General features: G+C 49.6%; 1 protein-coding gene and 1 long non-coding RNA gene across 19 annotated transcripts in view; both read right to left on the bottom strand.

Moving 5' to 3' along the window:
* Positions 1 to 7,108: 7,108 nt before the first annotated feature.
* Positions 7,109 to 12,713, bottom strand: LOC138920536 (uncharacterized). The gene is made up of 2 exons (XR_011431902.1): positions 12,578 to 12,713; positions 7,109 to 8,088 (listed from the first exon to the last, which is right to left on the bottom strand). It is a non-coding gene; the product is annotated as an uncharacterized lncRNA (long non-coding RNA).
* Positions 12,714 to 12,897: 184 nt separating this feature from the next.
* MARK3 (microtubule affinity regulating kinase 3) overlaps positions 12,898 to 17,303 on the bottom strand; it is a 103,379-nt gene continuing 98,973 nt past the window's right edge. For 10 of the 18 annotated variants that reach the window (XM_070249314.1, XM_023628470.2, XM_023628460.2 and 7 more), the window contains 2 exons: positions 17,124 to 17,168; positions 12,898 to 13,849 (listed from right to left, as the gene is read on the bottom strand). In XM_070249314.1, the coding sequence (XP_070105415.1) occupies positions 13,504 to 13,849; positions 17,124 to 17,168 (391 nt within the window). In that variant the 3' untranslated portion in view covers positions 12,898 to 13,503. The remainder of the gene's footprint in view (positions 13,850 to 17,123; positions 17,169 to 17,303) is intronic. The other 8 variants (XM_070249316.1, XM_023628461.2, XM_023628464.2 and 5 more) reach the window with 1 other exon arrangement.

Below are 17,303 nucleotides of genomic sequence, written 5' to 3'. Positions count from 1 at the left end.
CCTGAGTGTCTGAGTGGTACTTCCCCTTTCCAGGGGCAGCCCAGGCCCTGGAAGCCAGGCCATGGGGGCCTGAGTCCTGGGTCTGCCCTTTCTGCTTCACTTCTGTAAGATGGGACTAGGCAGGAGGCAGTCTCTCTGCCATGCCCACCCAGTTCTATTCCATGAACTCCTCCTTGTCATCCTGTCTACTTGGCTTCCCTGCAGGCCTGGGGTGGGTTGGTGGGCGAAGTACAGGGAGAGGGAGGAGATCCAGGGTGGCAGAGCCCCAATCTGAGCATCTAAGGGCATTTGGAACTGGCGGGTGGAGCCTGGCACTTTACTCAGCCTCATCCTGTGGCGTGGAGGATGTGTGGATGGCTGTGAGTGGGGGCGGGAGCCCAGAAACTTGATACCTTTCCGGTCCTCCACTCCCCCAAGTCACTCCCCTACAACCCTATTCCTCCTTGTGCCTCCTTCTGTCTGAAGGCCACCTCTCCTCCCCTCCCCAACACTTCTCTGTCTCCTAAATGATCTCTCCCCTCCACTTCCCTCCCAGCTTCTACTCAGGCTGAACTTTTCCCTCACTGGCCCCCAAGCCTGGCCCAGCCCTCCAGTCCCTTCCAGGAAACCCAGGGGCCCCTTGGCCTCCCATGGTGGGTCCCCACCATAGGCTCCCCGGGCAGGACGGCGGTTGGGGCTGTTCAGGGCACAGTCTCCTTGGTCTCGGTTTCCCAGCCCACCCACCCCAGCTGCCAATACCACCTGGCCTCTCACTCAGGAGCCCCGCCACAGGTGGGCACCCTGAGGGGCTCAGCCAGGGCTTGGGGAGCCTAAGTGGGACCAGTGAGCCAGCCAAGGGCCCAGGCTTGTCTTCCTTCTGCTCCTCAGCTCTGCGGACAGTCTGTGCTGCCACCTGCTGGCCAGAGCCCCCTCTGTCCTTCCACACTCCCACCCCCCAACAGGGTCTGAGGCATCCCAACTCTTTGTGCTTTGGCCAGGCAGGCCTTACCCTGCCGAGGTTACTCCATAACTGGGAGGAGAGAAGCTGGGCATGGCCTCCACACCTACCGTATCCTGCGCTGGGCAGTCTTGTCCACTAAAGATTGTGGACTAATGGACTCTCATGCCCCAGGTTTGGGGGCAGCTTGTCAACCCAGACCCTGAAGCCCAGGACAAGTAGGTTAGGGGGCAGCAATGGAGTATGAGCTGCAGGAGGTGTGTCCTGGCTCAGTGTCCAGGCTAGGTCTGGGGAGCCCATCCAGGCAGTGTCCACACTGGGGAGGGCTTGAAGGAGCCTTTGTCGGGCAAGGGGCATGGGCCCTGAGACTGGGCTGAATGAACACCTGGGTGGGCTAGGCATAGTAGGGGGCAGGACCTCTGATGCACAAGGCTGGTGGGAGGGGGGGGTCTCTTGCCCCCATCCTTTGGGTCCCAGGCTGGCACCCAGCCCCCTCCCCCTGGGAGCCAGGGCCAGCTCTGGGCTTGCCCTTTTGCCTTGAAGGTCTTCGGCAGGCCAGGGGCACACATCAGCTGGAGGGCTGGAGGCTGGCTCAGACAGTGACTTGTTGACTGTAGATTCTGGTGACTAGGGAGAAAGGGTTGTGATGAGCACAGGGAGTGTGCCCCTCTGGAAAGGCCTTGCCATGCAGGGAGGGGAGGCTGAGAGCAGTGCAGAAGAGATGGCAGGAACAGTGGGAAGCCCTTCCCAGCTACTCCTGGAGCCGCTCAGAGGCTCTGCTGTGCCCATGAGCCACACAGTGACAGCACATGGGCCTGTCCGCTTGCACCCATCCCTGGGGCCCTTGCCCATGCTCCCTCCAGCCAAAGGCCCTCCAGCTTGCTCAGGCCCCCTCGCCACCGATTGGGCTGAGCCTGGGGGGGAAAGGGGATGGGCCTCTGTCCCCACCCCACCCTGAGAGGTGCATAAGTACCTGAGGGGCCTGGTCAGGCAGGCACATCACTTCTCCACAAAGAAAATGTTTCAACCCTCCTCACCGCTGGGACTGTCAGAACAGGGCATACCCAGAACTACCAGTGGTCATGTCAAATGAGCTGAAATCTCCAGTTGTGCTGTGTAGGCCTCTCAACACGCCACTTAGGAAGGCCCAGAAGGTGCAGGGCGTGGCTTAGGATTTCTTCTGAGGCAGTAAAGCCACCCCCTTGGAGCTTGAAAGGCAGAGGCATGAGCCCCAACCCTCCTCACCTGGCCCTCAGCTGGCTGAGGCACCTGGGCTCTCTCCGGAACCTGGTGGGGCAAGCGCCCTCTGTGGGCACCTCAGGCCCTGCTCCCTAGGGCCATAGGGAGAAGCCTCTTCTACACCTGACTTCTTTTTGTTTTTTTAAGATTTTATTTTTCCTTTTTCTCCCCAAAGCCCCCTGGTACATAGTTATATATTTTTAGTTGTGGGTCCCTCGAGTTGTGGCATGTGGGATGTCGCCTCAGCATGGCCTGACAAGCGGTGCCATGTCTGCACCCAGGATCCGAATCAGCGAACCCCAGGCCGCCGCAGGAGAGTGCGAGATCTTAACCGCTTGGCCCCTACACCTGACTTCCTGGCTTGCACTTGAAACCACTGCTGCTCTCCTGAGCCACTTGTTTTTCTACCCGTAATTTTCCCTTTGCCTCAATTTTCTTTCTCATTTATTTTAACTTGCTCTATCACATGCACTCCTGTAAGCTGTGCTAGTTCTTTTCGGGACAAGGCAGGGCTTACTATACATTCAGGGGGGCTCTGAGTGCTGACCTCTGCTCAGCAGTCCATGGACCCTTTGACCAGAGTCCCTACAACCTCCCCCTTTCCCGGGATTCCAGAAACTTTTGAAGAGGGTGAGTTTAATTTTCTTTGAAATCAGTCAAACATCAGTCTAAGAAACACCTTACCACAGGACAGGATCGTGGGAAGGCACTTTTATTCATTCACTGTCTTCGGTGAAGTACACCCATGAGTAACACTGACAGCATTCACACCTGTGACTCCACCTTGGCCCGGATGGAAATGATCCCACAGCAGGGTTTCTCAACTGCAGCACCACTGACACCTGGCGGGGTGATTCTGTGGGGGGCCACCCCTGGGCACCACTGACACCTGGCGGGGTGATTCTGTGGGGGGCTACCCCTGGGCACCACTGACACCTGGCGGGATGATTCTGTGGGGGGCCACCCCTGGGCACCACTGACACCTGGCAGGGTGATTCTGTGGGGGGCCACCCCTGGGCCTTGCTGGACTTCAGCAGCACCCCTGGCCTCCAACCTCCAGATGCCAGCAGTATTACCCACCCCTCCTTGTGACAATGAAAATGTCTCCAGACATCGTCAAATGTCCCGGGAGGGCCAAAATCGCCCCCTGCCTCTTTGAGAACCACTGGCCTACAGAAATAATTAAGAGATACAGTTACTTAGAATAGGGAAGAATGGGTCAGGGCTGCGAACAATAAAGGCTTGGTTAAAAACCAGGACATCTCCCTCGATGAGGCACCGCGCAGGCATCCCCAACAGAACTGACTGAGATGGCGACATGCTTAAAAAAGCTGAAGTGTAAAAGCAGGTTATACAACAGCTTGTCCTCTGAGATCCCACACAGAACACGTATGGAAAAATCCCTGAGAACTGTAGTTAACTGTGGGCGGTCGGGGAACAGGTGATTTCCTTCTTTATACTTTATTTTCCAAATTTTCTGCAGTGAACATGTATTACTTATATAACCCAAAACAAATCTTTTTTAAAGTGGCGTTTTTAAAAAAATGCTCTGTGTCACAGTTCGTGGGAGACTATTGAGGTAGCAGGACTTCATGCCACCACCCCTCATGTGCTCTTCACAAACTTCTCACCACTCCTGAGGCTTCCCCACAGACAGGGAAATTGAGGCAAAGAGAGGGAGACTGGCTCAGGGTCACTAGTGAGATCATCCAGTTCCAAGTCCTGGGCTCTTTTCACTGCTCTTTGACTTTTCAGAACATTCTAGACCTCTCATGTGCAGGACCCCCTTCTCTTAGCAGTAACTGAGCAGGTGGCAGTTGCCTGGAAGTTTCCTTATTCTGAATTTTTTTTTTTTTTTGAGGAAGATTAGCCCTGAGCTAACATCTACTGCCAATCCTCCTTTTTTGTTTTGCTGAGGAAGACTGGCCCTGAGCTAACATCTGCTGCCAATCCTCCTTTTTTGTTTTGCTGAGGAAGACTGGCCCTGAGCTAACATCCGTGCCCATCTTCCTCTACTTTATATGTGGGATGCCTGCCACAGCATGGCTTGCCAAGCGGTGCCATGTCCGCACCCGGGATATGAACCAGCGAACCCTGGGCCACCTAAGCGGAGCATGTGCACTTAACTGCTGTGCCACCCGGCAGGCCCCTGAATTTCTATTTGGAGCCGCCGGTGCCTACAGCAAAGCCTCCTAAAGCCCGCTGCGGGTTGCACACTGCACTCACATGGATTCTGATCTAATTTCCTTTTCCATAGGTAACAAAGGGAAACAATCTTTTGACTGGTAAGAAGTCATCTTTCTGGCTGTGAGGTTTTGGAGCAGGAGACAGCATTTCAGTTTGGAGAACTGAGGCTTTTTACATGTGAACTGGATGACAAAAATCCTCATTCCAAGTGTGGCTAGAGGCTTTCTGCAGGGGTCCTCCACAGCATGTGGACTCTTTCCACTTCTCTCGCCAAACCTGTCTTTGCATAATACGTCCTGCTTTGCTAAAGACACAGAGAAGTGAAAATGTTCTGCTTGGTTTCAGAAGTCCTGATTTTCACACCCTTCTTGGGGGCTTGTCAAAATTTAAGCCTTGACTTAAATAATTAACCTTAAGACCCAGAAAAGCATTCCTTCTAGCTCCTCAGGTTTCTGCCAAATCTTTGAGCAGAGACAGCTGCTTGTCTCCCAGCAGCCATTCTCCCCTTCTGCTTTTGTTTTTGAGCAAAACCCTGGTTTTGAGCCTGGCACACAGCTCCAGTTAGAGGAGCATATTTCCAAGATTCTCTGGCAGCAGCCATAGCCATGGATTTTTAAAACGCTCCAGTGGCCATCTTAGGATGAGGACAAAGACCACACCACCCAAGTCTGGCAGGTGGAACACCCGCCTGTGTGCAACCTGGTGCACACACATCACGGCCAGCACCATTTCTGACTGGGCGATGGGGACTGGGGTTGGGACCCTGCTCTGTCATTTACGAACCCTACTGCAAAGTGGGGCCCAACTTGGTGTTCGCCGGTCTGCTCAGGGTTCTGCAGGACTTGGAGGTGAATGTGTCCAGGAATTTAGTTGGAACTGAGACCACTGGCTTCAGAAACACAGCCTGGCTTTGGGCACACCCCCCATGCCAATGTGCACTCAACATGGCACACGATGAGCTGGCCCGGTGGCACAGTGGTTAAGTTCACATGCTCCGCTTTGGCGGCTTGGGGTTCGTGGGTTGGGATCCTGGGCACGGACTTATATACCACTCATCAAGCCATGATCTCAAGACATCCCACTTACAAAAGGAAGATTGACACAGATGTTAGCTCAGGACCATCTTCCTCACACACACACAAGACCGGAGACTGATGGCAGTGGCACTAACACCTCCAGACTTGTTTTCACTTGCTGTTGCTGTCTAACCTGGGGCTCCCTTCTGCATGTCTGCTCTCTGCTTTCCACGTTCTGTGCTGCCCACCCAAAGCGCAGAACCCACCTATACCCAAATCTCCAGGGAAGACTTTCCCACCTGCTCCAGCCTTCCTTTCAGGAAGGATCTCAGTGCTCACCTGTCATTCTCCTTGGGCTTTATCCTTTGTCACTCTCCTGTCATACAACTGTTTCACTGTGAAGCTTCTGAGAATGCCAACTATGGGGTCAGGCTTTGGGCCTTCCCTCACTCATCCATGCCAACTGACCTGGGCTGCTCCGACTACTGGTACAGGTGGCCTGTGGTTACACAGGCCCAGGTTATTCCAGAAATACACAATATAGCAAAAACCCCACAAAACTTCTATTAAATTTTCACTAAAGTCAGAAGTCTAGAGTTGTCGATACTTTTTACCCATCAACTGCCCAACATATTAAACAGCACTTTGAATGCATTACATTTTCAAAAAGAAATAAAGGTGGTGCATAAAAATCCATACTTGAAATTGACTCTGTGCCTGGTAGGGGCCACTTGTGCTGCTGCACCACAAGTCATGGCAACAGTGCCTATCTCAGAGAGGAGACGCTCTGAGCAGAGGTAGGCCAGAGGTCTTGCCACCGCCTCCTCACTCTTTGTTTACACCAGGAAGGAGGATTGAGGTGCTGACTGCTTTTCTGTATTCGCCTAGCCTCAAGGACATACGATAACATGACTTTGCTTTTCCAGTGCAGTTCAATTTATTAATGATATGATCATAGGAAATGCAACCCAGCAAAACATGTCCTACACATTTAGCAACGTCAGGACAAAACGACGCCCAGCATGGCCTTTCTGGGAAACGGGAACTCCCATCCATTACAGACAGGCTGAGTTCATATTTGATGAGCCATCAGACAAGCCCATCAGGATTCTCCAGAGCTCAGAAAATGCAGAGGACCCAGCAATACAGGGCACAGGGACAGCCAATGAGAGAGGCCAGCTGGGCTGGGGCTGAGAGGCTAAGAACCTCGAGGACTGGAGGCAGCAGATGACAGCTGAGCTGGGTGCTGAGGAGTGAGCAGAAACTGGCCTGAGGACACGAGCAGGGGAGGGACCAGCCCAAGCAGCATCCTAGCATGCACAGTGCATTTGGGGCTAATGGAGGGGTGCAGCTCCTGGTGTTGGGAAACGGCTCTCAGGGGCACTCTCTACCAAAGGACTACTGGTGCCATGTTAATAAACATGGCTACATATGCTCCTACTTCCCAGCTTATTTCTATGCAAAGCATGCCTGCTTTGAGAATGTATTCACACCTACCCACGCCTGCTGGCAGCTCCCTCTGGAGAGAGAGGGAGAGACAAGTCAGCGCAGAATTCACTCCGGAAGAAGCTGCCATGCCAGGTGCCCCACGCCTTCCTCTCTGGGCCCCAGGACCTGGCTTCCCAGTGCAATGGAGTCTGTTTTGGTCTGGCAGCAGCAGAACTCTACCCTGAAGCCTGCCAGGTCACTCCCTAAGGAAGTCCCCTTAAAAGAACAGAGGTGCATTGTCTGAGACATGCTTTATTGGGACAGCAACAAGACAGAGCCCGTCCAGCAGCACCCTGGCCCCGTCACTGCCCCACCACACTCTGAGTCTGAGACAGGGTGGGCCCCTCCCTACCTGCCTTTGCAGGTGCTACTCCTTCCTCTTCCACTGAGCAAACTAGGGGGTGCTTCAGGCTGTCATCTCTACCTGCCTCCTCCACCCAGACCAGGCTTCCTGCTCAGCCTCGAGCCCTGGCATTCCTTCATGCAGCACTGGCCATACCGGGTTTTGGGACTGTGTCTGTACCCCTCTTGCCATCAGACCAAGCTTTTGGAGGACATGGGTCTTACCTTGTTTATTTCTGGATCCCCTGAGTTTAGCACCAAGCCCTCGAGAGTAGCTGCCCCCCTACCCCCTCAAAATATGCAGATCCATGAATGACCATATGAACAAACAATGATGAAAAGTCTTCATTTCTTGTCCTGAAACATCTGAAAAGAACTAGATCAGTTTAACTTGGAGAAGGGAATTTCAGGGAAGCAATACAATTTTTATCTTCACATACTTGAGCCTTGACTAGTTAAAACTCCCGAGAGCAGGAGATACCACCAGGGTGGTGCAAGAAGCCGATCCGCATCAGGAAAATGCAGAACCAGCCAAAACTCTTCCCAGCTCCCTGGGATGTGCATGTGCTTGAGCACCCTGGACTGAAGGTGTCCAGCAGAAGCTGGAGACGTTCCTGATGAGCAACTGTAGACTTCCCTTCTGCTTGATGGATGAGTTCTACAATGCTGGCTTAAAATAGCACTTAGAGGTGGGTTAGGTGGGTGGGATGTAGAAAGAGAGCAGGAAACTGCAAAAGGCACAGCCTGGTGGGGAAAGCTGCAGCATGATCAGTTGTCTCTTTTCTCAGTGAACCTCCACAAAGGCTCCTATTTATCAACCCATTTGGTACGAAGGTATTTCAGCACAGCTGGAAACCATAGGAATGAATATCCAGGGAGCTGGAAAAGATGTGAGAACCTCAGAATTTGTAACAGATCAGCCCCACTACACAAACAACAAATACCAAAAGAAACCAACAAAACAAAGCCAAGGGCAACGTAAGTGCCCAATGCAGCCTCCAGTTTCCCCAGCCTTCACCTTTGCAGATCCAGGTCGTCTTAGCAAGTGGTGGTCTAGTCTTCGGCCCTAGGTGAACCCGAGAACCAGCTTCCCTATCACAGGTGGGAGGCACGTGTGGGCACAACGAACCAGGACTTCCGCTCACCACATCTCACTTTCGGCTTGACGCCAGTGACAGAGCAGTCAGAGGTGAAGGCTACTGTCAATACCTAGAGAACTTTCTGATCTCCTGATTAAACACCAGCTTATACACAGCTGCCAAGCCTCAGGTTGCTACTCTTTTAACAGACTGAAATCTAAATGATACACTGACCACGTGACTCTGTTGTGTGGGACACAGATTAAGGTGTTAAGCCAAGTGTTTCAACTCCCAGTTTCACACCTGACAGCAAATGTCATGTGATGCAGGACCTACTCCTGTATGACCATACTCCTGTATGACTCACCTGGGGACTTGAGTGGTCTGTGTCTGACTAGAGCTGAATGACACAATATGGGCATCAGCATTACAGGCAGCTCGGTGAAGAAAAAAGCACATTGGCCAAACCCGGGAACTGTGGGCTCCATTCTCATCCCACCTCTGAGCCTTGTCTATAAAACAGGAAGGGCTCCGAGGGATGCTGGAGACCAAGTAGGATGGGCCACAAACCAAAATACAGCTTCCCACAGCCACTGCCTGTCTCATCCTTGGCCATCTGGGGTCAGGGCAGCTGTGCACAAACCTCAGTAACAGTTTTGACTGAAGCCACTAAAGCTGCCTTGTGCTTTCTAGGTATCTCTTGCCTGTGCTTCTTCATCATCATCATCAAACAAATATTTATTTTGTACTGTGTACCAGGCACTATTCTAGGTACTTGGGATACAGGAAGAAAAAAAGATGAAGATCCTTGCCCCATGTGGTTTGCTATACTCTAGTAAGGGCAGGGAGGGTAGACACAAGAGACAAAATAAATTTGTAAATGATCTTGACTGTTGGTGTGTTAAGAACAGCAGACAGTGAGAGGGCAGAGTTAGGCAAACAGGCCTGGGAGACCTGGGTGCAATTTTAAATGTGATGGCCAGGGTAGGCCTCTTTGAGGAGGAGACATGAGCAAAAGCTTAGAGGAGGGCAGGGCACCATCAGCCTCCTTCTGTCTGCGCCCTTACCCCAGGCTCACTCATCTTCCTTGTCCTCTTGGAACACCAGCAAAGGCTTGAGGCCAGGAACTTTTCTAACAGCAGGCTTAGAGACCAGAACTCTATACTTTAGAAATTGCAATTTCCTTTTTTTTTTTCTTTTAAAAGATTTCACTTTTCCTTTTTCTCCCAACCCCCCCCCCAGTACATGGTTGTGTATTTTTAGTTGTGGGTCCTTCCGGTTGTGGAATGCGGGACACTGCCTCAGCATGGCCTGATGAGCGGTGCCACATCCGAGCCCAGGATTCAAAACGGTGAAACCCTGGGCCTCCGAAGCGGAGCACACGAACCCAACCACTCGGCCATGGGGCCGGTCCCTAGAAATTAAAATTTCTCTATCAAGTCTCTGCTGCAAGGGCAGTGTCCTCTCCTGAGAGCCAGAGAGTCCACTGTTCAAGGACTTCCATGCCCTGGGTAAGCTTGGTGGGGAGGAAGAGGAGAGGGTTAGCTTATGTTTTTGTTTAAAAAGACCTGAGCCTGTTTGAGCTGCCCTATTTGCTAACATTTGCCAGGCGCCCTGCTGCACTTGTTGTCTGGTGGACTCTGCCAACAACCCAGAGTGAGATATTACTACTAACATGCTGACTTGCTAGAGGAGGAAACCCAAGGTCATGAAGCTGGAATATGGAAACCAGGCTGCCTAGGTCAAGGGCGTACACTTCAACCACTAGGCTGCACTGCCTAAATCACTTCTAAACAGGCAGGGCTCTGACATCTGGGTGAAGTGAATCTAAGAAGTCCTGTTTCAGAATGAAACCCACTGGACCACCAGCCTTCATGGCCACCCAGACTCTGCTTCAGTAACTAGTGGGCAGAGCCTCAGCACCTGCTCTATAGCCGGGGGCTCACTTCCTGGCAGAGTACTTTTTTACAAGTTCACTTAGGCATCCTTGAAGTATCCACTCTGCTTCTGAAAGTCAGTCATGTTTCTGAACAGTTTTCTGCATGAATCTTCATTTTTAGAAATGAAAGGAGGACCTGAGAGCCAGGTATGTCATTAAGGAACATTGTCTTGGTTCCTGTGATTTGCTGATCCAGAGGAGAGGAAAAGCCAGCATAACTGGAACATCAACTTTATTTTCAGGAGTAGGACAACACTCTGGTTGTTGGGTAAATAAGACCAGCAGCACCGCCCCCAGCAGGTACCTTACCTCACCTCAGAGGGATTCCAGGGGAGTGAAGGAGGAAAAAATGTGGCCTTGTCTTTGCATCTCAAGTGATTTTCAAGTACTCGAAAACATCCCTTTTCCAAATTCACTGTATGCAGAATAAAAATGTCACATCCTGAAAATGCAGCATCTAAACGAAGGGCATGGGTCCCTTAGTAATGGATGAGATTTCATGTTTTAACCTCAGTAAAACTCAGTAACACTACTTATGTTGCTGGTAAAATCAAGTCAATGTCAATTACTAACAGAGCCTTTTAAATATGACCAACTTAAATGACTTCTGTGGGTGAACAGTGGTCTTACAGACACAGTCATTTCTCACTGGATCAGTAATGTATTAAAATGCACACACTGCTTATGACAAATAAGCAACTGAAAGTACTACGAACATTTGTGTCTGCTAAGGACTAGCTATTTCATCAGGGTATGTGGTACACTAATTTCTCTTAAAGGAGTTTAACTTCTAGTATTCAATTTGTCCTTGAGAAGATGGATGTGAAAAACAATTTAAAACGTGTCCTAGGCATAAAGATAAGAAGGAACCAGGCCGTAGCCACACCTTTACTTGGCAGAGCTCCCTTCATCTCTGCACACTTCTGCAGGGTGATGACGCACAGGAACCCATGCACACTGAGCTGTTACAGAAGTGCAGGCTGAAAGGAACCGGGTCTGGAAAAGGAAGTAGGATGCCTCAAATGAAAAAAGGAGGGAGAGAGGACTTACTGTTATTTTAATAGAGATTTGAAAGTTCCAGGGAGCTTAAAATGATGCTCTGTACTTTTGTGTTAAAGGGCATTTGCGCCGCCATCCTCCCTGCTCCCAGGCCTGCCGCTCCTCCTACCTCAGTGCTCCTTTGCCTGCTCCGCCTCTTCTCCCTGGCCTCACCACTTCGTGTTCGGGGCTCAGGGCTGGTCCTCTCCTCTTCTCTGGTGAGCTTCTCCCCCAGTTTTAAATAGGAACCATTCACCTGTGGAGGGCTCCCAGGGTCTCTCTCCAGTCTCCACCTGGTGTCTAAAGGCACCTCAAACTCAACACGTCCAAACCTGCTCACACATCCTGCTCCATTTCAACTGGCAGCAACCCTATCCTTTCTGTGGCTCAGGCCAAAATCGCACAGTCATCCTTGGCTTTTTCTCATTCACCATATCCAATCCAAGAGCAAGGGCAGTTGACTCTTGTTTCAAAACTTCTAGAATCCAATCACCATCTCACTGGGCCAGCACCATCTCTTGCCTAACTATTGTCAACAGCCGCCCAACGGCTTTCCTGTTTCCTGGTTTCTCCTTTCTTCCTATGATGATTTGCAACACAGCTGCTACAGCAATTCTGTGAAAACCTGAGGCCATACTACTCCTTTGTTCAACCCCCCTCCTCCCGCCCCACCCCACCACCCTTAGCTCCCATTTCAGAGTAAAAGACTTGCATTTGCAATAGTCTTCAAGACCCAGTGGGCCTTCTGACCGCATCACCCACAACTCTGCTCCAGCACGCTGGTGTGCTCTGGCCTCAGGCCTCTGCCGGCCACTCTTCCCGGAGATCTGTGTGGATGTGTCCCTTGAAGTCAAGTCTCTGCTTAAGCACCCTGTCCCCACCCATCACTACTGGCCCCAGGACCTCTGCAATGCCTTACCCCACTCTGTGACTTTCTCATGGCATTTACTACCTTTGTTCCATACTAGATACTTATTAGTGTTTACTGACTGCCACCGTGATCAGGCTAAGGATCTCTGTTTGGTTCACTGATGTGTCCCAAACACCTAGAACAGTGCCCGGCCTGGTAGACAACAAGGATCTGTGACTGCTTGACTATCTGTCCAGCCTTTCATACTCTGACCACTACTAACAAACCTAGAACCCAAACAGCACACCAATCAAGTGACAACTTCCCCATGAGATTAAAGTGTCAAGCTGACTGACAGAGTTCATTACCCCCTCTATATAACCATGTAGGTGTTGGAAAAAAGCTGGAGGTCTGATTCATGTACTGAATCACAAAAAAAGAAAGGAGAGGAAAATTACATACTTAATGGAGAATAAACCCAGAACTGTCAAGACCTGGCGTTTCTCCACACAGGGGTGCGCAGGGGCTCCTGAGGCTCAGGCTGCCAGCCACTCCCGATTCCCTTCCTTCTCAGGTCACCGTCTTCTCCCTTTATTGCCTTTGGGGAAGAAAGATGCTAGTAATCACAAAATGCCAGGACCCACACTAAGGACACAGCGGCCCCAAGCCTTTATACATTTTCCAATTGCTTTTGTTCAACTTGATGGTGGAGGCAAAGAGACATACTTTTAGTCACTGCCTTAATCTGAGTCTTAAATATAGTATTAGGAGACAATGCAAGATTTTACTGAGAAAAAGTGAATTTAATTATCTTGTGCATCTACTTAGAAAAACACACACAAGCAATGTTCACAACTATAAATTTAAACCTTTTGCACTAAAAAAAAACACAAAACAACAAACACAAAACCACAGGCATGAACTGTAAACCTGTATTATCAACTAGTCTTAAGGTTAATTCTTAGTAGTAATTCATTATTTTCCTTCTTGGCAATTTTAATGTTTTAGCACCAAATGATCTCCCGCAGAGGTACTTGTAACAATTCTGGCTGCCAGTGTCAGGAGATGCTTCCGTATGCACTACTTCATACACACACAGTCGACTTTCACACCCACACAGACAGGAGGCACATGGAGATGGATGTCACACGCTGACTTTCAGGGCAGTGGAAATAAGACAGAGGGCACACGTGTCACACATCTTTAATGTAGTGCATTGGTAGAAAAAAGGCCAGCTTTCGCTCCCAGGCGTGCTCTCATCCTTATATTTTAATATCATGATTTAGAAGATGCAGACGTTATTGCCTAAATATTATTCTATACATTTCCATCAGTGTTCTGGAAAACACTTTTTAAATTGCTACTTAATTTACACCATAATTACTGGGTTACAGCTTTAGCTCATTGGCAATTTTGGAAGCAATATTTTTGAAAGCTATGGATGTCCCTGATATCCGCTTAAACCGGACCCCATTCAGAGACAGTCTTGGCAGCTTGCACACCTCCATCTCCCACTGCACGAGGTTCTCTGCGTGCCCATCGCCATGGACACAGAAGAGCAAGAAGCGCTCTCTCTGCTCATAGTCGCAGTTATTGGCGTCCAGCACTTTGCGGATTTCCCGCATCATGTCATTGGGATCCATGGAACTAGTGGTTTTCATGCTCCAGGTAAAGCGCAGGGAACGAGGTTTTGCTTCTTTGTTTTCGTCCTTTTGCTCAGCAGATACGTTGCGACTGAAATGCACAGTGGCAGGTTTATTTTTAACTGCACAGGAAAACCAATCTTTTCTACTTTAGCTAGCTCATAATCAACATCTTTAAAATAGCATAATAGCTGATCTCCACATTTTTCCTGCACAGGCTCACATGTGGTAACCTGTTCCTCTACTAAGAAGTATTCACCTATTATCTCTCCCACTCTCCAAAATCTTAAGCCACACATGCAAAAAATCTATTTGGCTGAGAATCTTCACCAGCCATCTGTACTTATGAAAATTAAGAAAATAATTTGTTAAACAGAATCCTTGGAAATCAGGCAAAGTAGAGAGCTGATCATATCTCCAAGAGCCCAACTCTCCCTCCCAGGCTGAATGCAGGCAGTAGAAGGTGTCAGGGCCCTCACAGACCCAGCTCAGCAGGGAGGGGTCAGCAGGCTAGCCTCTGATCCTGCTCGGCCTGGCTGCTTCCCCTCTACCACAGTTTTTCTTTTTAATTCAATTATGATAACCTCCACTGTAACTTTTAACTCTGGATAACCAGTGGCTCAACACAGTTCAAAATCGCTTTCTCTGCAAATGGCCCCAGATGCTGTGTGCACAACTGGGTGGAGGGTGGGCCATTCTCTCAGTCCCCTCCACCCACATCGATATTTTTCCTTGTATTTTGTTAAACTTTTTTTTTGGGAGGAAGATTAGCCCTGAGTTAACATCTGCCGCCAATTCTCCTCTTTTTGCTGAGGAAGCCTGGCCCTGAGCTAACATCTGTGCCCATCTTCCTCTACTTTATATGTGGGACACTACCACAGCATGGCTTGCCAAGTGGTACCGTGTCCGCACCAGGGATCCGAACTGGTGAACCCCGGGCCACCAAAGTGGAACGTGCGCACTTAACCACTGCACCACCGGGGTCCCCTAATTTAAACTTCTAATTTCACAGTTAAAAGGAATTCTTAGATGACCTTATCTTACTATTGAAATAGAAAAATGAAATGTTAAGGCTTATTTGCTACTGAGCACTGAAACCACCAGTTTGAATGCAAACTGTATGGATTCACAAAATGCAAGCTGTGGTCCCAATATCCACGAAGTGGTTTCACAGTGGGGTCCAGGCACAGCTCTCTCAGAAACTCCAAGAACAGGCATCTACTATCTTACTGTTCCAAGGCATTTCATCATTATTGCCGCAAACTGTTATTTACATTCTCATGTGTGCATCTGGGTGCTTTAACTAGGATGATGAATGCCTAACATTCTTGTGCACTAAAAACACCCAGTATAGGTATGTTAAATATACTTAATCCTACGGCAAATTCATCAGAGCTGAAGGTGGGTCATAGGTTTTACTATGCACATAGCTCTCCCTGTTGCCAACCTGCTAGGAAAATATTCAATTTGGTTTACATCCACCAAAACTGACTGGAAGCTTCCTATGTATAAAATGCTGTTAGTTGCTAAGTTACGAAAATTAGCAAAAGTTCTCAAACTAAGTTGGAGTGGGGGAAGGGAAGATTGTAACCTAAGCAAACAGCAGTAGGACAGGAAAGATATGGCAGCCTGCTAGAGGGGCACAGATGGAGGTGGGGCCTGGCTAATAGAAGTGCAAGTGAAAGGCAGGGTGGGATCATGAGGGACGAGGGCATCTGAGAAGAGCTCTGAAGAGCCTGTGGGATTTCAACAACATGACAGAGGTTGGGGAAGAGTTTCTGTGTGTTGAGGGAACATCATAAGCAAAGGCAAGGAGGTATATAAAGCACAGAAAGTGTTTAGGGCATAATAAAATGCACAGACAGACTGGAACCGGGGTCAAAGTGTCACCCCACAACAGCTGCTGGCCTTTATTGAGCACTTGCATGGGCAGGCCCACTGTACCTGATCCTCATCACAGCAGGAGCTCGGTCCTATCATGGATGGGGAACAAATTCAGGACAGCTAGAACCTGCTCAAGGCTGGGATGGTCAGGCCCAGGGGTGGGAATGCTGCCTGGCTCCTCTCACCCCAACGCTCTGTCTCAACTTGGGGGGTGGGGCAGGGAGCTGGGGCTTCTGAGGCCACACAGGGCCTTGCATGGACATAGTCAGTCAGGCACTGGGGCCACTGCAGGTTTTCATTCAGAAAAGTCGTATGATCAGAGTTGTGCTTTAGAAAGACCAGGAAGAGAGCAAATAAGTTACCAACGACCTGAAACAGCATGGTGGTGACTGGTATAAAAAAGGACACAAGTGGAAGAGATCAGGAAATATGACAGCGTCCTGAGCTTATGTGGTGATTGCCCCTACCCCCAAATCCCAGTGACAGCTATACAAAATTTGAAAGCAAAACACTTGGGGCCAGCCCGGTGGCACAGCGGTTAAGTTTGCATGTTCCGCTTTGGTGGCCCGGGGTTTGCCTGTTTGGATCCTGGGTGTGGACATGGCACTGCTTGGCAAGCCATGCTGTGGCAGGTGTCCCTCATATAAAGTAGAGGAAGATGGGCACAGATGTTAGCTCAGGGCTAATCTTCCTCAAAAAACCCCCACAAACACTTGGCTACATAATTGTTCTCTTTTTTTCTTTTCTTTTCTTTCTTTTCTTGGTGAGGAAGACTGACCCTAAGCTAACACCTGTTGCCAATCTTCCTTTTTCGCTTGAGGAAGAGCGACCCTGAGCCAACATCTGTGCTCGTCTTCCTCTATATTGTATGTGGGACACCTCCACAGCATGGCTTGATGAGTGGTGTACGTCCATGCCTGGGATCCGAACCTGGGATGCTGAAGTGGAGCACACCCAACTTAACCACTATGCCACCAGGCCAGCCCCTACATAATCATTCTTAAAAAAAAACCAAACTAATTTGAAATACGAAAATTATACTTAATATTCTGTTTTCATTCCTTGAGACTAGAACCATGCTAAGAGTCACTGACACGTCCAGAGTGCTCCTACAGACTCCCAGACCTCGTATTTCAGGTTGTCAGTGCCTAGGTAGGAGAGACGTGTATTTTAACACCCAAATACTAATGTAAAGCCAGGTGAGGCTGGAATCTGGAAGCCTTTCACCAGTGGGTGGTAGCGGGACTCCGACGCCCTCATGTGGCCACCAGGGCACAGCATAGCGTGTGGGCCCAGGCCCCCAGGGAGGCAGCAGCAGGGACACACATACGCTTCTTGAACCACATAATGCTGACCTAACTAAGCAATCCTCCATTGAGAGCAGGAATATGACGCAGAATATTCAGAAAAGAGTGTTGCCTCTGCAACAGAAATGAGGTAAATATCTATAAAATATTTTAAGTAAAAATCATTTCCCTCACCTTGAGCCCTCATATCTCCCGTTCCTCTCATATTCAGTTGGAAGCCTCAACGAATAGAATGTAGAAGCACAGACAAGTGGGAAAGAGAAAAGAAATCTTACATACCAGTACATGACCACCCATATACAAACACAAACATCATAAAATGAACAAAGCACTTTTTGTTCACCAGATGAGCTT

The sequence above is a fragment of the Equus caballus genome, chromosome 24 (assembly GCF_041296265.1).
Source record: "Equus caballus isolate H_3958 breed thoroughbred chromosome 24, TB-T2T, whole genome shotgun sequence".
Classification (NCBI taxonomy): Eukaryota; Metazoa; Chordata; class Mammalia; order Perissodactyla; family Equidae; genus Equus; species Equus caballus.
The sequence above is the reverse complement of the archived record's forward strand: the minus strand, read 5'-3'. Positions and strand labels throughout refer to the sequence as shown.